This window comes from Caloenas nicobarica, chromosome Z (genome assembly GCF_036013445.1).
Source record: "Caloenas nicobarica isolate bCalNic1 chromosome Z, bCalNic1.hap1, whole genome shotgun sequence".
Lineage (NCBI taxonomy): Eukaryota > Metazoa > Chordata > Aves > Columbiformes > Columbidae > Caloenas > Caloenas nicobarica.
Window position 1 is genome coordinate 81,650,019 of NC_088284.1, and position 23,411 is coordinate 81,673,429.

Below are 23,411 nucleotides of genomic sequence, written 5' to 3' on the forward strand. Positions count from 1 at the left end.
TTCAAGGAGGAACAGGAGGCACTTAAAACTGTTCCTCCAGTTTTAAAGAGTTTTTATTATTTTTTCAAAAGGATGTTGGAGCAGAACAGCTATGGGCCTTTGCTACACCCTGATCTTTCATTCTCACTTTTGTAAAGACTAAATTTAGTGTCCAACTAGAAATTACATCAGGCCCCAATTAGATCACAGAATCATAGACTGGTTGGGGTTGGAAGTGACCTCTGGAGATCGTCCAGTCCAACCCACCTGCTAAAGCAGGTTCACCAGACCAGATTGCACAGGATCACGTCCAGTCAGGTTTTGAATGTCTCCAGAGAAGGAGACTCCACAACCTCTCTGGGCAGCCTGTTCCAGGGCTCTGGCACCCTCAGAGTAAAGAAGTTTCTCCTCCTGTTTAGACGGGACCTCCTGTATTTCAGTCTGTGCCTATTGCCCCTCATCCTCTCATTGGGCACCACTGAATATTAATGTTGTGGTGGCTAAGCTTCCATCTTGTTGGTAGCATCTTTAAAATGTTCACAGAGGTTGAAGTCTTTTACCACATCTCGTCTACCTCCCTGAAATGAGGACTCCAACCCCTGTGCTGCCAGTTCCACTGGCCTTCTGCTCCACAGATGAGGATGAGGGAAGGGATCCAAGGAGATGGGACAGCCAAGACACATGTGAAGTGGGGTAACAACTGTGGCACAAATTCTAGTGATCTGTCCATTCCCTCCTCTGTGCACCTCCAGTCCAAATGGTGTATTTTGGGCAAGGGAAAATGCTCTTTGAACGGAACACATGTGTAGACACAGCCAACATTAAAGACGTTGGTTTTTTAATTAAAATCACAAAAAGTTAAAGTCTTCAAAAGAGCAAAAGTGAACATGCGAGAAGAAAGTGTAGTGAAGAAAGCTCCTGGTTTGGCTGCAGGACTGTCAGTTGATGTCTACGACTGGCATCTCTCCAAATGCCACATGGGTGCTTAGCACATCTGAAAGAAAGATAACAGTAAAAAAAAAAAAGCTTTATGAATGAAAACTTGCTGTCTCAAGAATATATTGTTTTCCCAAGCAGCTCTCAAAGACAGACATAAAAGTCTCACGACTTAGTTAAGCAAGAGCAGTAAATATCCAAGGAAGAGAATGTACCCATAATTTTGGATTCCAATTTCACTGCAAAGAGCTTCAGTCCATGGGGCTCTCCAGGTTTATCACGGACAGCAACACTCACATCCTTTAGGATTTTTAAAAGAGCTTTGTTAAAGAGGAAGCCGTTTGCGCATTAAATCCCATACGTTAGACACATGCCATATGAGTATGTACCTAGCAAAGCTGGAAACCACATTTTCTACCTCCCAGAAAGATCACCTAAACCACAGGCCTAGTCCAAGTCCATTAAAGTGAAGGTAGCTGTATAGAAAATAAACAAGGTGTTGAGTAGCCAGAACAGAGGAAGTACAGTGAAAAAATATATATATATATACGTATATATACATGTATCTGTAGACTGTTGCTTAAACTGGGGAGCAGTTGACTTTCAGCAGAATAACAATAAAATAAAATTAAATTAAAAAAAAAAAAGAGAGACACAGCAGTTTTAGAGCCTCCCAAAAATCTTTTGAAAAAAGAAAGACATTGCTGGCTAAAAATGCTACTTACATTCAAGGCCTCAGGAGCCACTGAGCTCTGACTTTGTGAACTATTACAAGATGTCGCTTCTTGGCAACTCTCATCCTCCATGTCCTGTTTTCCCTGTTTTACTGGTTTTCCTGTCTTCCACTGCAGGGTGAGATTGTTCTTCCCCACTTTCTCTGCAACTTTGCTGACGTCTCTGTTGGTCTGGGATTTCCATAACCTGCCCAGCCTCTTTTTCTCCTAGTTTAGGTGGGTCTATGTCTAGGGGGTCTTTAGTTGAATCTTCTGTCGCAGTTAGTTCCAGTGTTGATTTCTCAAGTCTCACAGTTTCCCTTGAAACATCTTCAGGGCTGGTCACAATTGGTAAAGAATTCTGACTTTGTTCATCTTTCAGCATCTCCAAAGTCAACAGCACGTCTTTGGTGTTTCCGGCAGTCGCATGAATTTCTGCAGACTCTGTTCTCGTAGCAGGTTTCACTGTTCCTGACGGCTGGAGCTCTTGTTCGTTACTCGTTATCTCTTCTTCTCGCTGGGCAGGTGCCTTGCCAGGAACATCTTTGGATTTCTTCCTTGGGGTCACTAAATTTTTAAATGATTCCCCTGTCGGTAAGTGCTGACATGCCCCTAAATCAAATTCTTCTCTTTTGGCCTTTGGCTTCTTCCAAGGCAGTTTTTTTAAATCCAGTGCCCATCAAGAGCTTCTTGAAAGGGCTGCCTCGTCGTTTAGTTGTTTCTGGAGAAGATGGCAGCTCAGCATCATTAGTGATCTCTCCTGGAGGCCTCTTTGCAACGGCCTCTTCAGGACATATTTCTGCACTTATTTCATCGGGGTTTAGGAGTTTCTCTGGCACGGCCTTCTCTTTCCCTCCTTCTGCAGCTTTTGCTTCCCTTTTACCAAGATCTTCTGACATTTGCACCACTTTCCCTTCCTGATCCCCACCTGCAGCTGTTTTCTCCTTCACCCTCTCCTGAACACCTGCTGCTGCCACCTCCTCTCTTGGTCCCTGCTCCTCACACCTGATGAGCTCTTCCTGCTCACTGGCTCCAGCTCCTCTGCTGCCACAGGCTGTTCTGGCTCCTGCTCTCCACCGACACTTTGCTCCTTCTCGTGCACTTCCACACTTACTGCTGCCACAATCTTCTCCTCAGCTTCTTTCTCAAACTCACACTTCTCCTCCTTTGCACTGGGTGCAGTTGTTAATATTGACTGTGCTTTTTCTTGCTCCTCTTCAATGGGAGGAGACTGGAGTTCACCATTTTCAGGCTTCTGGAAACTCTTCTTTTTTTGAAATGCAGTCCATCCCCGATTGAAAAATTTTCTGAACCGGGATGTGGAAGCAGTGGTGGAAGCAGCTGAATGACAACAAAGTTCATTGGCTTCTGGTTCTTTATGAGACTCATGTGCTGTTATTCCATTTTTCTGTGTATCTTTGGTGTTTCCTTGTGCACAGGGTGCTTCCTCAGAGTTCCCTAATTCTTCTGAGCTAATTTCTTTTTGATCACCTGCTCCTGCATGGACTCGTCTTTTTTACAGTAAAAGCCAGTTGAACTGGTTTTGATTTTCCCCTCTTTTCCTTCTTCCCTCTGAACCTGAATCCAACACATTTAAGAAACCCAGCTCATGAGACTGTGGCTCAGACCCTTGGTCAAGTTTTTACGTGTCTTCTTCCCAGGCCGGCAACTGTTTAATTGTGGAAGCATCCTTGTCGTCATCCTTCTCAGCACCTACGCCCTCCTTGGTGCTTGAGGCACATGGACTTGCCTCCATACTTTCAGTGTCTTCCCTCAAACATACACTGAAATGTTCTGTCTGTCCAACTGTCTAAAAACATGAAGACAAACACAAATTCAGTGTTGAAGAAGAATCTCAGCAGTTTACAAATAAACAGGATTACTGCAAGTGGGGAGTGATACAGGTGTTCTATTTCCAAAGTGAGAGATCACATATAAGACTAGCATAGAAAGGCACTGTGAGTCGTGGAACTGCTGGTGTCCCCCCGGGCACCCACACCCGATCCAGACCAAACAGCCCCTACAGAAAAGCCACGAGTAGTTTACCCCTCATCAACAAAGAACAGGGGAAACACTTGTGATTCTCCACACTGAAACATTTGCTCCTTTGCCTGTTCACTGTCACTTAGGGGATGGGGTTTCTTTGTTGTTTTCATCTGTTTCAGTTTTTTGAATTGCAATTCTCTCCAATCTAATTACATTGCAAATTGCCTCCAATTCTGCTGCCAAAGGTTTCAGAAAGGTCTGACTCTGGATACTTGCAGTGTAGTAATGTAATTCTCCAGCAGCTCCTACTGCAAGTACAAGGGGTTGCAATACGATAAAATAAAATGTAAAGGGTCGGTATCTGATATAGGTGACCAATGTCCAATAAAAGCACTAATGTTTTTGAACTCATTTCAATATTTTTCTGGTTTTGCAACCGGTTCTAGGGCATCTCTGTGGACATTTTCTTCTGATGCCAAGTTTGCCATCATAACTTTTTTTTTTTTTTCAAAAACAGCAGTCTTACATCACTTGATGCATGTTTGTCTCTGCTCTGGCAGTCCTCCAACTCTGCTCTTCCGCTTCCCTGTGCGTTGCCAATACCACTCGCTGCCACTTTCCTGCTGGTTGTACCTTGCCAGTCAGGGGGGACAAGAATCAATAACTTACATAGTGTAAAAGTCAAAATTCAAGAGGTGTTACACTATTTTTCAGTGATGTGCCAAGGTTCCTTGTTGCTACGGTAAGATATATTAATATTGCAACTGTTGTTGGTTGGTGAATATCAAGAAAAGGCAACAAAAACTGCAACACTCCCAGTACACAAAACAGCAAGAAGCTCACCAGTCAACAGCACAAAACATGCCTGGTTTTGGAACGCAAAAGTCTCCCAAATGATGAAATTCAGAGAAAAAGGCAAACATGGAGACAATATGACTAAATACTACGCTGACGGTTTCTTTTTTCTTCTGTGCCACTCCCACAGTCTGAGCAACCTTCAACACCTCTCCAGTTGACTGGGCTGTGCTTAGGGAGCATTGCTCTATCGGTATTTGGCCCATAACTAGTGCTGCCACATGTGCAAGAATAAACTAAGATTTTTCAAGTACATTGCAAATGCCAAAAATAAGGCCTCAATCCAGAAGAGAGATATTGCATCTTGCTGGAAGTGTTGCAAACAGAAAGTGACCTCTATCAAGAAATAATTACCAGCCACCTATGGAAGAACAGAACATTAATATACCTGTAAAAGGCAGTTGTTCAACAGCTGCAGCCAAGTATTAGAAAACTGGCACATTAAAAATAAAGCTATTATTGTCGGGGAAAAGGTTTTTTGATGACTACTAAGGGACCTTTTAAGTTCTCTATCACTTCCAGTGTCTGCAGAAAATGAAAGTGTCTCTGAATAGTTGACCTAAGAAATGAAAAGCAAAGCCAGAGACTACTGAAGTGGATAATACCCATAGTGTTCCTAGAAAACACTTGTTAAGAGCAGTTCACAGGCTCGGTCCCAAACACTGAGTCTTTTCCCTTAAATATTCACCTCCCAAACAAATCTGCTGAGACTGCAAAATACTGGTTAAAAACTGAGTGGTTTTGTTGCACATTTTTTAATGGTAGGTTTCTTTAAAGTAAGTTTTAAATTTTAGGTGGGTGGTTTTTGCTATTGGAATCTAAAGCATTTTACTTGACCTAAAAGAAGTTTGCTGTGTTTATTTCCAAGCAAGATTTTCTCTTGCATGGTAGAATGCTTTAACTCTTATTTTCCCCCTTTTCCAATTATACTGAAATGAATAGAAAAGAAATAATGTCCATACTATATATAGCAGAATATTTGCCCCATAAACACCAATCTTCATCCTGCAAATATTTCATTATGTTTACTTTTTGAGCAAGAACCTGCATATAAAATCTGCCTCTGATATAGCACAGAAGAAGTTTTACTCAAACTTTAAGACTGAGACATTAGTCGAACATTAAGAAGACTGCAATCTCCTGGCTAATACCAATTACTCCTTCACTCCCATAAATTTCATGTTAATTTTAACCCTCCCATTTTCCCCCATTATATTTTCATCATTAATTTTGAAAATCATCAAAATGCAAGTACCTCAACGGGAAGCATGTCCTTTCCTAGCAAAAGCTTTTCAGAAGACGTCTCTCTAAATGAGAGTGATCCAGCATGGCAATCCCAGTTGATGGCTTGGTCAGTAATACGGAGCCACTGCTAGTTATTCTGAATTGCTCTAACGTTCTGTATAAACAGACTGGTATTGATGGCTTAAAAGAGAGCAACGCAGGATTTCACAGACAGGAATGCTACAATATACACTCAAAAAAATAATAGGAAAAATCTATTAACTTCGATGACCTTAACTTCTGCCTCCTATAAATTCCAAGCTCTGATTTTTTGTGCGGACCAAACCTGTTCATATCCCCAGGATTACAGTTAAAAAGAAGCTGCTTTTCTGACAGTAAAGATGAACAAAGGATTAGCCAAGATTGAAAGTTACATCTTTTGATATCTAAGGAGAGAGAAATTTAAAAAGAAGAAACAATTACTAGTAGACAGGAAATTGGAAGATGAACCAATGAGGACTCTCCTTGAAGACACCTGGCAAACTAGAAATACATCCAGTCTTTTCAACTACTTTAGAAGTTAATTCCCTATGATGCTTTTCTTCTAACTAGATAATGCAGAGAAAGGATATACCCATCATAAACAGTTGTTATTGTTTCCACAGTTATGAGAGCTGTAGATCCTAAAGAGACCTGCTGGCTGACAAATGGATGATTTAAGCACATTTTTGATACAGTTTATCATCACGCATAGTTGCTTGCCTTTTGCTATCAGGGGTAACAGAGAGTTAATAAACTGTATATCTGGGGATGCAAATGCTTGCCCATTTAATGTTAACATTCATCTAGAACAGTGGAAGTACAAACCTATAAATAAAAAAAAAAACATTTTCCCCAAAGGATTTTATGTTATAGTCCAGTTCAGATTAAACTAAAAAATTAGACTTTCAAGTAGCAATAGTAAAGAACATTTTATTAAAATGGAAGTTAGTCAAACCTTATGTACCAAAACTAAGGCCACAGCTAATGCTAACACAAAGTCAACCTCAAAAGGTTCTTATAATATGATGCAATTTAGAAATCCTATACAAAGCTATTTTACAAATGAGTACTCAAACATTCGGAAATGCAGTATTACTTACTTGTTCTAAAATGGTATCAATTATTCTAGTGATAATATTTAATGATACAAAATACTGAACTATCAGTGCATATAACCTGTCTCTACTTTGGTCCTGCGAGGAAAGTAATTTTCTGCATCACTCCAGCTACAGAAATGAATGGAAATACAAAACATTGTAATGGAAGCTGCCAATGATTCCTCCTTTTTGTGCTGGGTTCATTTCTTTTCTTCTGATGCTAAATATCTCCAGTCATAATAGCAATGAACTCTTCTTGATTGACTGTAGAAAAAGAGAAAAATCATTAAACAAACAGTAAACATCCATAAACCATAAAAGAAAATAACACATCTGTATTATACTTTTTACTTAAAGGTCTCCCAGTTAGTATCTGTTGTGTCTGATCCATTACTAATCAGGCTTTACAAGTTTGGATTTTTTGATTCTAGAACAACAGAGATTTTGCACTTTTTTTTTTTTTTTTTCAATGTGAAAGGAAAAGTCATAATGAAAGCTTAATTATGTAGAATACTTAAGCCAGAATCTAGCTTACTATAACAAGCTATTCTTATTTCTAATCACTAAAGTAAACATATTCTAAAACAACATAGAAACAAGCACTGAGAAAAGTATGTAAAAAGACAGCTACGCAAAATCATTTTATTATTAGGATTTTGAAAGATTTATGAAAATGTTAAAAACTATAGATAGATTTCGTTAAGTAAGTGCATCAAACAACAGTGCTGCAGCTCCACTCACGATCAAATTTGGTTTTATTCTTAAAATCATGATTCAGACATTTATGTCCAATCTTCCCCACTCCTCCAACCATGGTACTCCTCTCCCTCTCAAATCTGTAACACTTGCCAAATACAAAATGAATTTTAGAGATCATTTACTAATGATTCCATAAATTAGCTAGAATTAAAATGGACTTTTGACAAGCTTTTCCCCATCTGAACTTGCTACATTCTTTAGTGATAACTAACAGAAGTTTTACACAACCGGGCTTGAAGAAATTAAGTTATAATAATAAATTAATTACCAGTCATTAATTATTTTGCTGCACTTATACCTGAGCTATTGACCTTACTCATATGTTAATACAGAGCTACCATAAAAGAGTTAACCAATGAACATGTTCACTCTGCAACTAATTACTGTAGTGGGGAATGATTAGATACGGAAAAGACCAGACACATATGAAGAATTCTCCCTGACAATTATCTGTCCCAGCCAATGTGCCCACACTATTCCTAAATAAAGCACTGCAAAGTAAGAGCTACATTCACAACTAGAAGAAAATAAAACAAATTCAACTATTTTAAAGAATAAAAACATAAACCTACATCTGCCCTTCTGTGACACATTCAAAAAAAAAAAAAAAAAAGAAATAAGTAGATTTAGTCTAGCTTAGGACACTATACTCTGAAGTATTGGTCCATCCTATAGCTACATCATGTACTACACATAAGCACTGCATTGTCTGTATGACTTCAAAAAGCATTTCCACAGTTTTATCAAGGTAACAACACAGTAACAGCAAAAATACAAACATCCTCCCCAAAATATTCTCTGGTTTAAAACATCTGTGTTAAACAATGCTGCAAAGCGGAAATACAGTATTATAATGACAAGCAAATTTTGTAACATTCAAACAAACTGCAAAGAGATGCATAGTTACAATTGCCAGTAAACCAGTTCATCCTAGTTAATCATCCTCAGACTTAGGATCTGTTCACAAGTTAAACACAATGAAATCAGAAGCAAATCAGTCTTTTTTAGGGTCAGATTTCTCTTAATTCCACAACATAAATGACCATAAAAGAATGAACTAGTATCACAGCTAATATGAAGAAAATATTGACTTGGACTCTGGAGACTTAAAGGACCGTATTATTTCAGTGGAGGGTTTTTTTTCCCCAAATTCTGTGTCAAAATCTGAGACCTAACACTGGACCGTGTTTCCTACAGATGCATCCACACAAGACGACAAAACCTGCATGAACCGAGAGCACCAAGTTTCTAAAAATAGTCATACTCCAAAACAATCCATTCCTAAGACCAGGAATACGAAAATAAGACTATTTACCATTTTAAGGAAGACAGAAATATATATAAAATACTTTTTTTTCTGTAGAAACCTATACACAGGTTTCACTGGAAACACAAGGGTTCAAGTAGTCTCAGTATCATACAACAGACCTTATTTCACTATGAGCAAAACAATCTCTCGAATGTAAGAAGGGTGTTCCACCACAAGTGGTATTATTCCTGTATTTGATGTATCAGTTAAAAATGCCACAAACTAACAGTTTCACTTTTCTTTTTGGCAGGAAAAGGAGAACTAGATTACAGCAAGATTTTGCTACATGACCCAGATGTTTGAAGGTCAGTGGAACAGTGATTCACGAGATTTACTTTTTCAGAATACATCTTAAAAAGCTAGAAACAGCACCAGTTGTCTTTGAAGAAAACACACAGAACCTTAACGATAAACAGCAACATACACAAACATTATGCTGTCAGTCTTCCATATTTGATCTCATACTTGACTGCTCTAGAGAATGAATGGATACATGAAATCGAGCCACCCACTCTTAGATCAACTTGAATTAAAAAAAATGTAGCACTGACCAAAAACAATTGTGACTTGGGAACCTTCCTGAAAGGAGCTAATGGTCTACATTCAATTTGTAGTGACCAAATAGCCACAAGACAGAAAACCACCTGTGATTCTAACATCTCAGTTGGCAGCTCCAGGAGAGCGACAGACAACAAAATGTGCTTGTAAATGACTTGTACTCTCTCTCACCTCTAAAGTCACACCTTTGATTCAAAAATAGTAAGATGAATCTGAAAATAAAAGTAAAGCTAGCAATGCAATGTCTCTACCATTCTTCCTTTTAAAAGAAAACAAGTTCAAAATTAAAGTATCTACCTAGATTAGCAATCAGTCTAACAGACTGAGAAAAAAGGCATCATTCCTTGCCTGCTATACAGCTAAGAAAAAGGAAGTAAACGAGTATCCTGCAGCCTATCGGAATTCACAGCTGCAATCCCGTGTGTAACTGCATAAGTGCCTAAAAACAGGATTTTCAGCTTTCACCGTACTAAGCTGCTTCAATTACCCTATAGGAAACACTGAGAAAAAACAAAATGTCTTTTCTCAGGATGCAGCTCCAAGAAAATCTGATCAAGCAGTAGGACAGTTCAGGGATCTAAGCAGCAAGAAAAATATCAGTAAAAAACCTAAGTGAATAGTTTCTTCCTGGCTCAGTGCCCTTAAACATCTCACCTGTGGGATCTGATACTGCCAGTACAAGAAACAGGTGGGAAGACACAGCTGGGAGTGTGGCAGAATATCAGAATTATGCAGTATGATAATTATGCAGAACCATGGCCTCAGACCATAGGAAGATATGAGAAAACAACAGCTCCAAAAGGAAAGAAATCACACATTTTTCTCAACACTTACTTTAGCAGTAACAGTGTCAACATTAACTCTCTCTTGGAAGTTAAATCACTGATTTTTCACTACCTTTGTCTCCAGGCATCCTATTTACAGCACTACAATGGAACAAAAGTCTCGCATTTCCATGCCACTGACCATGTTTAAAATGTCCTGCTCTTCCTCTTGAAAGAAAAGGAGTCCTTTCAGCACGTAACTGTATTCCCAAGTGTGGAATAATACCTATCTCAAGCAGCACAGAGGGGAAGAGTGTCTGTCATAAGGCTGACAACACCACTTTTTTTTTTTTCACTTGTGAGAGTTTTGAGTCCAACAGGTGGCAGCTCATGAACAGAAATACTATTGTAACTGGAAAAGCTGATGAACTTCTAGTGAAATCTCAGACACTAGTCTGAAAGAAAAACTCAAAAGTAAGTTTTGATGACAATGTATACACGTGTTTATATACATGGTCTCAAGTAAGCGGCCCCTAAAACTCAGATACTAAGGTTTTTGGTGTAAACATACGGGTATTTTCAAATTAATGAAAAAAAAAAATTTAAGTTTCAGCGCTCACAAGATTTAATAAGCACGGTATCAAACTGGATTTGTTAATTCATTCTTTATCTAGCTAAGAAATCCCTTTTGCAGCCCACTCTGTATGGACCTTGTCAGCTGCCCTGAGTGATTTTTCACACTCTGTTCCTCAGCACTCTTAAGTTCATATGTTAAACGTCCACCCAAGCTGATCCCACACATATCATCCAACATGATTTATTAACTTAACACTCCATACCTGACTAACACACTGAAATCCCAACAGTGACCTCACCACTTAAGAAATATTAACCAAGCAATCAGAGTTCTTCGCACTTTAATCCTTTTACTGATCTAGAAGGAAAAAATAATGTAATGTAGGTACATGGTATCTCCCATGTTCAATGACTTCCACCTTCAACTATATTTTCACTGATCTTTAAACAGATATTGGTTGAGTAAGAGTTAGTGGTGAATCAACTTGAGAAATCAACTTGATTTTTAGACTCCAAGATGTGTTTCCAGGACTCACAGCTGTCAAAACCAATTTCCATTATTTGCAGTCTAAACTAAGTTTGAGTTTGAAGTTATTTAGACAGAAAACAAAGAGGATATCTTCACAAAAAAAAAAAAAAAATTAAAAGGGGAGAAAATTAAGAACAGACTGTATGGGGTTTTGTGCTAACACGTACTTTCTCCATCTCCATCTTTATCAAATTCTTCAATCATAGCCCGTAGTTCTTCATCAGACATATTTTCACCCAATTCTCTAGCAACCCGGCGCAGGTTTCTCAGACTTATTTTACCAGAGTCATCATCATCAAACAATTTGAATGCCTTGAGTATTTCTTCTTGTGGGTCTCTGTCCAATATCCAGTCTGTTACTGCAAGAATGATATGTAAGTTAGATTAAAAAATTCTTAAAAACGTAAACTCAGAATTACCTTAGCCAACTGAGGTGAAGAACAGAGACTTCGGATTTCACCTGTTCTTTCATTTTTATATATTTCAATTCAGCATGCATATTTGGCTGTTATCTGACCTCTCCTTCCTATCTTTCTTTTCCCAAGCTGAGTTTCTTTTTGGTACAAACTTGTTGCTGCGGAAAACTACATGGCATGGTCAGGTTTTCAATATACTTTTCAATAGGAATTAAAAAGTATACACGTGCCTACTCTGTTTCAAACTTATCATTCAGGAAAAACATCAGCTCTGCCAGATGCAGACGTGATTTTTTTTTTTTTTAAATATCATATCTTTTGATCAGGATGGCATTTTGACTTGGAGAGAACATAGAAACTAATGGAAAGCATTCACATGGAACCTGTCTTTTAGATACAAAACCACATAAACAAAAACCAAAAAACTCCCTAAGCCCTGGGGTTATGAAAAGGATGCTGCTATGAACTGCAAGATATTAATTCTGGAAGGATTCATCAGTCTTTATTATTCTTTTTATCACAACCATTTGTCAGTTCCTGTAACAGAAAAGACAAATTTGCGACATAAAATATTTTTCTAGTAATTATTTCAGACACTTCTGGAACCAGTCATAAATATCTTCACATCTGTTTACCTGCTAGTCTCGTATTACAGGGCTTGGTATTTATGACTTTCATCAAGCCATTAAAAACACATCAACCTCATTTCTGCATAGAGAACCACTTAGCATCTGCTACTGTCTGCAGTTGGAATGGCTGCTCTGGCTTAACTAACTAGAAAGGAAAAAATTAGATTCAAGTTCAGACAAGCTCACTACAGAAATGAAGTTGATATATCTATATAAATCCCTCAGACTTATACTAAATTTGAATATTTTCATCTAAAACAGCTACACTGCATGACAGTATTCCATCATTTGAAAACTTCTACCTTTTGTGGCAAGAAGTCAGCAATGTCACTGCAATGTCAGCTGAAGAACAATGAAACACTAAGGCTCTAAATACTGCAGGTTACATGACTGTAAAAAACAAGGCAAAATGTAATTGTATAAGTGTCAGGCCATTCCTACATTTAAAACCATAAATAACTTCAAAATATGACACTGATTGCTCAATAATTGCTTAGCTATATTCAGCAGCTCTTCACAATTAAAGCTCCTATAACCTATTTTATCTAACTCCCTTACCTTTCTGATAGAAGTGGTAACATGCTGAATTCTGTCTCAAGGTCATATTGCATCACAGCAGCTCTCAAATCCAATTCAAGTTTTGGGACAGGTTATATAGCCTTCCAAATATATATTGCACTTTCTGGAAGAATTTTCCTAGCTTCCCACAGCACTTACTGACATTTTAGGTTAGCACTTATTTCTTTGTGCAGGTTTGAAAATATTAGGACTGTGTATACTCTATTTCCTTTTATATGTTGGCTGTCACTCATCTCTACATTTCATACTGTGTATTCAGAATACAAAGATTTACATTCCTCCACTATTGACTCTTATTAAGAAAAAAACCTCCCAGTTCTATATCGTAATAGTACCAGACAACTGAAAAAATACACAAGTATTGCTTCCAAATTGTACAGGCTTCATTTCTCTAAAGGTACACAATCGAACACATACCAACTTCATTAAAATCTTCAAAGGTGATCTTGCCTGTTGCTTCTCGATCATAATCTTTAAGTATTTTCAGTACATCAGCTTTTTTCACATCAAAACCCAAGGCTCTCATTGCCACCTTTTGGAATAAAATGGAAGTGCAACCATATATGAAGATTAAAATATGGATTTCACAGATTTCTTTTTATTTTCAGTAATTAGCTTCTTGACCAAGAGAGAAGGTGCATATCAGTGGTTCAGCAACAATAATACACACAATTTAAAAGAGGAAAAAAGCTTTGGAGACAAAAATCTCCTAAAATTACTATTAGCAAATGGAACATCAAGTTACAGTGGAAAAAAACCCTAACCTTTGCCTTTTCAGGCATTTTACAGACTGGAGAAAATGCTTCCTAGGACAACTAGATTTATTTTCCTCACTTTTAAAAATGTTTCAAGTACTGACTCTTTTTCAAAGATAAAACTGAAAATCATTCTTCAAATTATTCTTCCTCAGTATTCACACTAAGTGTGTATATGTTCATGTGTTTACAAGTCCTCTTACAAGTGACTTTACTGCTTTTCCAGTGAACAATATAAACCAACCCATTTTTTCTTTTTCCATTAGGTTAGCAGTACTCATTTAGTTTCCTATTTCAACTGGAAATTTCTCAGCACACACTACCTTGACTTCCTTCAAACTGATGAAAATACATTAAACCACAAGTGGAAAACCAAAATGCTACTGGATGTAGCCATTCAAAAATCTATGCTATACGCTGACTTTGTAGAGAAGGAGATAGTTCTTTTGTTTATATACCTCTGTTCTTTCATAGTATTATCTTCAGGGCCACAACATTTAGATAAACAGCTAAGAAACAGCTTTGCAAGTAATCATGACAGCTGGAAATTCAAAGTATACGGTAACTGGAAAAAGCATATTAACAGTCTCAAAACAGTGCCCGCTACTACACTACTCACTGTGGCTTCCAGCAAAAATAAAATATCTGAACTCTGAAATAAAGAGAAGGGAATTCCTACACCTAAGACATTCCTGTAACAGAAATTAAAGTAAAAATAAGACTTTTTTTTTCCCTCCTGGAGTTAGTTGGTAGAGCCAGACTGTGGAGCCAGCAAGTCGGATAAGATATTCCTTCCCAAAAGAACCTCAGCCAATAAGTGACAGAAACACTTGCCTCTCCAAAGACATTTTTTATTCTTGACGCAGTATAATCAGAATAAAAAAAAAAATCATTAAAGATTTAAAGAGGCTTTAATAAACTTAATGTACTACTTATAGAGACTTCCAGACAGGAAGACTCACTAGGAAGGACTGCCACACTAACCTCCATTTGCCAATAGCTATTGAGAAGAGAAGCCTTCGTTGGGAAGGACAACTGCTGAGCCTTCCACACACACAGCAAATATTGTACCTCACTCCTACAATCCATAGGCTCCCTGCTGAAGAATGCAAGTGGGTAAGCTCTGGCTTGTCGTCAACAATTTTACAAGTTTGATTTATATCTCTTACCTAAGTATGTGAAACCTGTGGATTTTCATGGATTATGTAGTGCCTTTAAAAAGAACCAAACAGCTTTCCAAGAGCTTTTCCTGCTTTGTGATCTCTCCAAGCTAAACCCTGGGGAGTGTTCAGGCCAGTGTTATTGCTACAGCGATTCTGTTACTGTGTCGAGTATATGGTGTGGGAAGAAAAGCTTGTTCTTACACCAATAAAGTATTTCCTGATTTTTTTCCTTCCCCCAAATATCCTCCCTTCTTTAGTTCAGCAAGAGATTCTGAACGTGGAGCATTTTTAAAGACACGGCCAACATCTTAAAAACTCACCGAGAAACAGATATATATTATCTGCCACAAAACAGTTTAAATTGAAAAACTTTTACCTTTAATTCATGATAATTTATTGCTCTATCTTTGTCTGTATCAAATAACTCAAAGGCATCTTTAATTTCTTGCTTCTGTTCTTCAGTCAGTTCTCTTCTTTTCTTCTTTTTAGTTTTGTCTACTGCAAGTTCATTCCTATGGAAGAAAAAATAAATTAAGTGTAATTGATTTCTACTGGGAAGATACCACTGCAGGTAACATTTTCCACCATGAAGAAACTCACCATAATTGCATAGATCACCACCTTCTCTATTCAGTCTTTTCCCAGCTTGCCCTCCCAATTTAAAATAACACTTGAAACAGACAATTCCTTCATGAAAGCTGGACAACATGGCCACTCCCCCACCCAAAATAAAACCAGTACAGGAATTTTGGTTAACAAATAACAACAACAAGAGAGAGTAAAAATACTACGAGTTAAAAAGAATACTTGAGGTTACATACTATAAGAGATTAGCAGTTGAAATGATGTTACTCTTGAAAACACTTTATTTCTAAACTGAAGCTTAGAAGAAAGCAGTTTCAGACAGACAGGCTGTTGGAGGCTTAACCAGGCCAGACAATTGGGTTGTCCAGCTACTAAAGTGAGTGTTAGGTGCCACCAATTGGCTTTGTTGCCCACAACATTTCTTAGATAAATGGCATTTATGGATTTTTTAAAATCCTTTAAATCACACACACACACTGTTCTAAAAGCTTTTTTCTGCACAAAAGAGACAAGCCCTGCCAAATCAGCAATTCTTGCTAAAAGATAGCCCTCTCTTCCTTGGCTAGTCTAGAAATAAGACAAAATTTTCAGATGACAGAAAATACACGATTCATACATTGGAAACAACAGCTGAAAAAAACTGAAAAGGATGGCACTGGTAAAAGATATTTGGACCAAGCTAGTAAAGGGTTAGTTTTGCTGTAATAGTGCTTTATTCACATCAATGAGACTGACTGCTGTACCCAGAGTAATTGCCTGGTAGATGTCCATTTCAGAGCAAGAACTCTTAAAAAAAATACATTTGAGATTAACAGGTGATATCAACTAAGACTGTTACAGTATTCAAGTTACATTCTTGGAAGAAGCAGCACACTGTCACTGTGACGAGTGTGGCTAATTCCCATGGTAAATCCCCTCCATTCTGTGATCATGAGGCCACATCGGACATACCAGGGTGTACTGGTGGACCTAGTACAAGAGAAAAGCACAGAACCCTGTCTAGAGGGTTATTACACAGAAGACAGCAACAGGTTCCCCTCAGAGGAACACAGGGAAAGGACAAGCGACAATATCTACAAAATGCAAGAGGAGAAACTGCAGCTGGATATCAGGGGAAACATTTTCCCCAGTGCCAAGTGTTTATGTGCTGGACCAGTTGCACTGGGAGACCGAGGAGTCTCTATGATCACAAATTTTTGGAACTCAATTGAAAAAGGTTCCCAGCAACCTCATTCAGTTTAGAGTGGGACCTGCTCTCAGCAGAAAGCTGGACTAGATGACCTCCAGAAGTCATTTCTAACCTAAATCACTGTATATATTAAGTTATGCTCTCAGGAAAGGTTTTTTTTACACTCATTTGTTTATTTGCACCAGACACAAAATTCATGCTGTGCCACCTACAGTAAAATGTACTAAAATTACTGATGAGTGAAAAGAAAACTGCGTTTCAAATATATTTATTTTCCAAACCTCCTGGAATGAGCTTGTTTTTATTCTCCTTTGTTAAGGATTTGCTAATTTTAATCAAAAGCAAAGGCTGAACACAAGCTGAGATTTAGCTTTCAACAACCACTGAAGCTACACCAGTAAGAATTCCAAATATAGGCAAGAAAAGCACAAGCTGGAACTGCCTCAGACTGCAGTAACCTCCAAGTGAGAAGTCCTCAACAGAGCAATTGAGACAGCACGATTTCACCCTGGCTTCAGATTACTACAGCTTTTGGAAGGACTAAAATAACTCTGAGCTGGCGACTTAATTAGGACTGGGAGAGCAGCTCAGATCCAGAGAGCCCACATTTTGTGAGCTGTGATGACAAAATCCATTTGTAAGTCTGAAAGCAGATTAAGGCTGAACTCTCCTGGGAGAAGGATCCGGGTACTCAAGTGTTTGTTTAGTGCTTAACATAAAATATTTTATTTCAAAAGACACAGAAGTACCTAAATGGAAGTAGCTCTGTGCCACCTCTACAACCAATTTCAGCATATGAGGAGTGAAGTTCTCAGACTTGAAAATTAAGGACGGCATATGCCGTGTAAGCGTATTAATTATACATGAAGACAAGGATTTGCCAAGTATAGAATTCATAAGCTGGGCCGCTTTACACAACAGCTACCGAAACGGAAAAAAAAAAAAAAGAAACAAAAATAAACAAACAAAACACAAAAGGTTAATTTCACAGCTATTAAAAGGCTTTTTGGAGGTGTATTCCTGTCATGATGCACAGGCGAACGCCTGATCCGCCCCCCAGTCCCTCAAGGGATCAGACAGAAGGGGCTGGAGGCTGCCGATGACCTTCCCCTCACCCCGCGTTCCGCCATTTCCCCCGAGGGGACAGCGAGGCCCGCGCTCCAGGGGACGAGGGAAGAACCGCCCGCCTCATACCGACCTCAAGGCCACGCTCATGCTGCTTCCGCCGCCCCCGAGCCGGCCGCAGCGGCCCGGGCAGCACCGCACCGAACCGAACGGCGGGCCCCGCCGCTCTCCCTTCCCCTTGGAAACGCGGCGCGACGCCGCCGCCCGCCAACCGGCGGCCTCCTCGCCACGCCGCCGCTGTCTGATTGGGCTCTGGGAGAAATCTTCCCGCCTCCCCGAGGGCAGAGGGCTCGCTTATTGGCTTAGTAAATGCCACTCAAGCGAGAGCGGGCGTGTCCTCCCCGCGGGGGGGGTTTCGGCGTGAGGTGCCGTTACCCACAATGCTGCGCGGTGGCTGCAGCCTGAGGCGGCGATGGCGGCGGGGGTGGGGGCGCGCCGTGCGCACTACTTCTCCGTTCGCCTCTAAGCGCGGCTGGCGGGCTCCCAGGGACGCCTCGGAGCGGCTGTGCCGCCTCCGCTCGCCCGTCTGTAGCCTGGGTGCGCTGGGCTGTGGCACAAAAGCTCACAGAATCACAGAATGTCAGGGATCGGAGGGGACCTCGAAAGCTCATACAGTCCGATCCCCCCGCCGGAGCAGGAACACCCAGATGAGGTTACACAGGAAGGTGTCCAGGCGGGTTTTAATGTCTGCAGAGAAGGAGACTCCACAACCTCTCTGGGCAGCCTGTTCCAGGCTCTGTTACCCTCACTGGGAAGAAGTTTCTTCTCAAATATAAGTGGAACCTCCTGTGTTCCAGTTTGTACCCATTACTCCTTGTCCTATCATCGGTTGTCATCCGGAAGAGCCTGGCTCCATCCTCCTGACACTCACCCTTTACATATTGATAACCATGAATGAGGTCACCCCTCAGTCTCCTCCAAGCTCAAGAGCCCCAGCTCCCTCAGCCTTTCCTCACACGGGAGATGCTCCACTCCATCACCTTCGTGGCCCTGCGCTGGACTCTCTCCAGCAGTTCCCTGTCCTTCTGGAACTGAGGGGCCCAGAACTGGACACAATATTCCGGATGAGGTCTCACCAGGGCAGAGTAGAGGGGCAGGAGAACCTCTCCAGACCTACTGACCACCCCCCTTCTAATCCACCCCAGGTACCATTGGCCTTCCTGGCCACAAAGGCACAGTGCTGGCTCATGGTCATCCTGCTGTCCCCAGGACCCCCAGGTCCCTTTCCCCTACACTGCTCTCCAACAGGTCATTCCCCAACTTATACTGGAACCTGGGGTTGTTCCTGCCCAGATGCAAGACTCTGCACTTGCCTTTGTTATATTTCATTAAATTTTTCCCCGCCCAGCTCTCCAGCCTGTCCAGGTCTCTGAATGGCAGCACAGCCTTCCAGCGTCAGCCACTCCTCCCTGTTTGGTGCGAACTTGCTGACACTCTATTCCCTCATCCAAGTCATTGATGAATATATTGAATAGAACTGGTCCCAGTACTGACCTTTGAGGCACTCAGAAACGTGAGGGGAGCCATGATACTGTAAGAAGCCACTGAAGAAAGAATGTTGTTTTTACAAAACCAGGGACTTGGCGCCTGACTCCAGTCGGCGGGGAAGGATTGGAAGACATCAGACTATGAATCCTTAATGTAAAACAAAGTGTCTTCAAACTAATCCCAGAATGCAAACTGATTACTGTATTTAAAAAGTTAAGCTAGGGGGAAGGGTAACCAAAGAATCAGGAATCCTTATTTTAAATAAATCAATAAGGGGAGAGGGTTGTTAGAATTAGATGAATGAAATAGGTAAACTGAGGCAGGCTTCGGGTAGTCTGTAAACTCTGAAGTACCAACCAGTAGGGAACAGGGGAGGGTATTTGTGGCCAGGATTTGTGGGGGATATCATCAGGGGCTTTTTGCCCTATTCGGTGTGCCTACCTTTAGGGATAACACCTGGTCTTGCAAAATCATTAATAAAATACGCTTTGCTGAGAGATCCTGCTTGGGCCTGTTACATTGGCAAGATGATCGTTTCCTACAATACATAAGCATGTTCTTGGTAATATGCAGATACATGCAGGCATAATATTCAGAGTATACGGGAATGTTTTTATCAAGCCTTTCTGATCGTGTATTGACTTCACCCTCCTAAAAATTTCAGGGGAAAGCAGTGTATATTACCTGAAAATGGAAGACCTTCCTATATAGTTCCAATTCTGATTGCCATGAATATTTCTGTGCTTTGCAAGCCAGTGAATGAGCCAACGTTGTGTATTGTGTGGGTGGGGAAAATACTCATTTTGTTGATAGGAAAACACGGAAAAAGTGCTGCATTGGTGCTGTGATCTGTGACATGGCAGATGCCCTTTGTGCCTGGCCATTCGGAATGCCCTGAGCAGGCAGGGCTGTTTTATAGCTAGTGCTTAAACAGTACAGTCCAGCCTTACTAGCTGGACAATATGGATGTTCAAATCTTTCCTAATACTTTACTGAGCAGTCTGGGTAAATTCACTGAAAAGACTTGGGCAGTGAAAAATACTTTCAGGCATTTCGGACCAGCTGCCCTGTGGACTGACAGCATGTCTTGAAGGAGTTTGGCATCTGCAGACACCTAGTTTTCCAGTAATTAACTGGGAGCAGCTTGACCCCCAGTACACACTGTTGGATCTGAAGAGCTGGATTCAGTAGGTGTGGTCAAGATTTCCTGAATAAAGTCAAGCAGAGATGAGTCTTGTTTGGCTGTCCCTATTGTCTCCGGTCTGCAGATCAAGTAGGCAGAGGCACTGTGAGAAGTTTGTAGTTGACCTCTCTTAACAGATGCTAGCTTTGTAAATAAAAGCATAAACCACTCACAGGTTTGATCCTCATTGTGTGCTGTAGTGAGATTTTTGGTTAGAGGTTTTTCATTTAACTCCTTGCTGTTTGGATATGTTTGCAAATAGATGCATTCATCTGACCAATGGTGTGATTGCTTTCAAATCTCTTTTTTTCACCAGTTTGAGGCAGAGAGTTGAGTGTGGGTCCTGATATGTGTCTTAGAACTCAGTGCCAGTAGCTGTGCAGTCAGTCCACACTGGTCACATTGAGGCCATAGGTACTGTACAGTAAACAAACAAGCACATATAACCACAAGGTGGTTTTTGTTGTTTATTTTTATTTTTTGTGTGTGTTTCATACAACATATTTACATGGCCAAAGAAAAGGAGAGCATTAGCTGAATGGTGAGAATGCTCACCCGGAGCATGGAGGAGGTGGGGTCAGGGTCTTGTGTGTACCAGCAAGCCCAAATTGCCCTGTCTCACCTGGGACCTGTACCCCTCTGCATGCTGGTCCTGAATCTCAGCCCAGAGGCTCTTGATCCTTGCCTGAGCTGAGCTGGAGATAAACCTGCCTTCCTGCTCTGTGGTGCTCTCGCTTGGCTTATTGACCGGGCTTTGTGACCTGGCCTTGAACTTGACCCATCACCTCACAGTTGCCTGGCAGTCACTGCAGACAGGTCTGGTTACAGTCACCTGCAAGTGCAGGGATGTCACTATCCTTGCCTGTGCTGCGGTTGCGCTTGGCTTCCAGGTTGTCCTCCCTCTTGGAGCACGTCCATCCTTGCTTCTCCCTGGCAGGTGCTCTCAAATACATGATACTGAATGATCCTTTGGGAATGGGAGATAACACGTTCAGAGCTCTGTTTCTAAACTTAGATGAGCTATAAAATTGCTTTCTTACCTCCAAAGCCAAGGAGCTTGCCAAGACTAATGAGAAGAGATGCATATCTGACTAACAAATTTGCTCTAGCCTTTAGTTACTTAACATACATACAGCTGTCCTCTCACACGTTTCCTATAGGACAGTAGGAAGTTTGCTGGCTTTGTGAATCCTGGCTCTAGGTGCTTATGTGCTTCACTGAACAAGTAAGAACAAATTTTCCTTTCAGGTGGTAGAGGTAGGACTCCTACTCATCGCTTTTCTGCTGGTCTACCACAGTGCTTCCAGAAGGGAGCACACAGCCACGCCTGTGGTAACCACTTCTCATCCCTAACCTGGTCAGGTCACCACTGAAGGGGAGCTTGAAAAGATAAGGGCAATTAGGGGCTACAAAATCCACAGGAATAAATACACCCCTATGTTCTCTGCCTCTAAATTTGATTATTCCCAGCCAGTCTCATTCGGAAGTGTAGGAAAGGAGAGTATCTTACCATTTAAAATCTTTGGTGTTTGTAGTGATGTTGTTATTCTCTGCACTACACTGTAAGATCTTCAAGGCAGAAGATCTCCAAGCAGATTCCTACTGCAACTGGTGCTGTTCTTAATGGGATGCTATGGCAAAAGTTCTGCTCCAGAAACCAAAATGCCACTGTAAATTTAGTAAACCTGGCAGCAGAGCTCATGTGCATGAAATGGATGTGCCAGGACTTCACAAATGAAAAGGCAGGCTCAAATTATAATAGCTAAAAATAAATACTTGATTTTGGGTATGGTAGCTGTGAAGTGCAAACCCGTACACTTTCAAAGTTGACTAAAGACCTTTTAAAATTACCACTTAGGAGTAGAGTGGATAAATTAGAATATCACTAGCACGTTCCTCACACATATGTATTGCCAGCTTAATAAGGAAAAAAATTGTTTATTTGCGAGGTATACTTGAAGGCTTTATCACTAGCTGTATCTTCAGCTTTTAATAAGTTTTCAAAATCCTCTGTTGCTATATGAAAGCATTTTGTGGGGCTGTCTGCTAGCCATATCTTCCCTTTGAATTAATAGGTTTCCTTTTCTAGTCGTAATTTTATAAGTATTTGAATGAATAAGTTTCCTTTTGTATTCCTATTTTTAGTAGTGTTTGAAAGCACTCTACTGTTTCCTTGTCCAAAGCTGAATTTGAGGGTTCAGGAGATTACAAACCTTGTCCTGGCTGTTCAGATCAAATATCAGAACCTGCTAATGTAAAGCAACAAGCAGAATGTACTCTGTAGAAGCATTAAATGACTTTGAGGTATGATTGCGCCACATAAAGCAACGCTGTGTTAATGTATGAGCTAGTAGTAAAATGATTTTAACATCGCCCTAGAGAGTGGCCTGGGCTAATTATGCATCTCAGAGGACGAGATTGCTTTCTGGCTAGTCTGGATATCCCTGTGCTGCACCAGTCTGTGCCTTGTAAATATAACTTAACATGTTTTTATCAGCAAAACCCAAATGTAATATTTATCTTCAAATAATTTTAAATTTAAAATAAAAACCTGATGAGTGTTTTTTGATTACTTTTCATCTGTTTCTGTGCTTCCTAATTTGACTTGGAAGTGAGGGGACTGAAGAATTAGTTTTGGATGAAATCTGGTTAGACACAAGAGGTATTTCTTAATGATATCAGTAATAAATGCATTAATTATAAATAATAACTTGAAACAGTGTTGGTTGAATTCTTAGACCTAGATCCTGAAAGTTAAATATTCATAATTCCTCCTTCGTCATATAGTTTTACACCCTTGCCTCCCTCTCTCTTTCCTAACAGATCTCCATTTTTTGTCTTTGGCGGCACATGTCGGCTCTTGAAAAGCAAAGTGTTACAATAGGCTTTAACAGCAGCTGTTCTAAAGCTCATTCTGAGCTCTGCTATATAGCATCTTACAGTCTAGGATTTAGCAGTAAAGATGTTGGTGG

At 40.2% G+C, this 23,411-nt stretch overlaps 1 protein-coding gene across 4 annotated transcripts; it reads right to left on the reverse strand.

Moving 5' to 3' along the window:
* Window positions 1-814: 814 nt before the first annotated feature.
* On the reverse strand, window positions 815-17,984 carry CETN3 (centrin 3). 4 transcript variants are annotated; one of them, XR_010607818.1, is made up of 11 exons: window positions 17,842-17,984; window positions 15,246-15,381; window positions 13,369-13,483; window positions 11,495-11,686; window positions 6,912-7,096; window positions 5,725-5,894; window positions 4,141-4,247; window positions 1,641-3,438; window positions 1,305-1,391; window positions 1,131-1,215; window positions 815-973 (listed from the first exon to the last, which is right to left on the reverse strand). XR_010607818.1 is itself a non-coding variant. In XM_065656151.1 (5 exons), the coding sequence occupies exons 1-5, from the start codon at window positions 17,856-17,858 to the stop codon at window positions 7,053-7,055; spliced, it is 504 nt and encodes a 167-aa protein (XP_065512223.1). In that variant the 5' UTR covers window positions 17,859-17,984; the 3' UTR covers window positions 6,646-7,052. The 4 variants fall into 4 exon arrangements, 1 of the variants encoding a protein (XP_065512223.1); XR_010607819.1 differs by lacking the exon at window positions 1,305-1,391; XR_010607817.1 differs by lacking the exons at window positions 1,131-1,215; window positions 1,305-1,391.
* Between the last annotated feature and the right edge of the window lie 5,427 nt (window positions 17,985-23,411).

Bases quoted from the DNA above. Each gene is read 5' to 3' on its own strand.
- CETN3 (XM_065656151.1), bottom strand. The intron at 13,484-15,245 runs GTAAAAGTTTTT...TTATTCCAAAAG, and splicing joins TAAATTATCATGAATTAAAG to GTGGCAATGAGAGCCTTGGG. The intron at 11,687-13,368 runs GTATGTGTTCGA...TCATTCTTGCAG, and splicing joins TGAAGATTTTAATGAAGTTG to TAACAGACTGGATATTGGAC.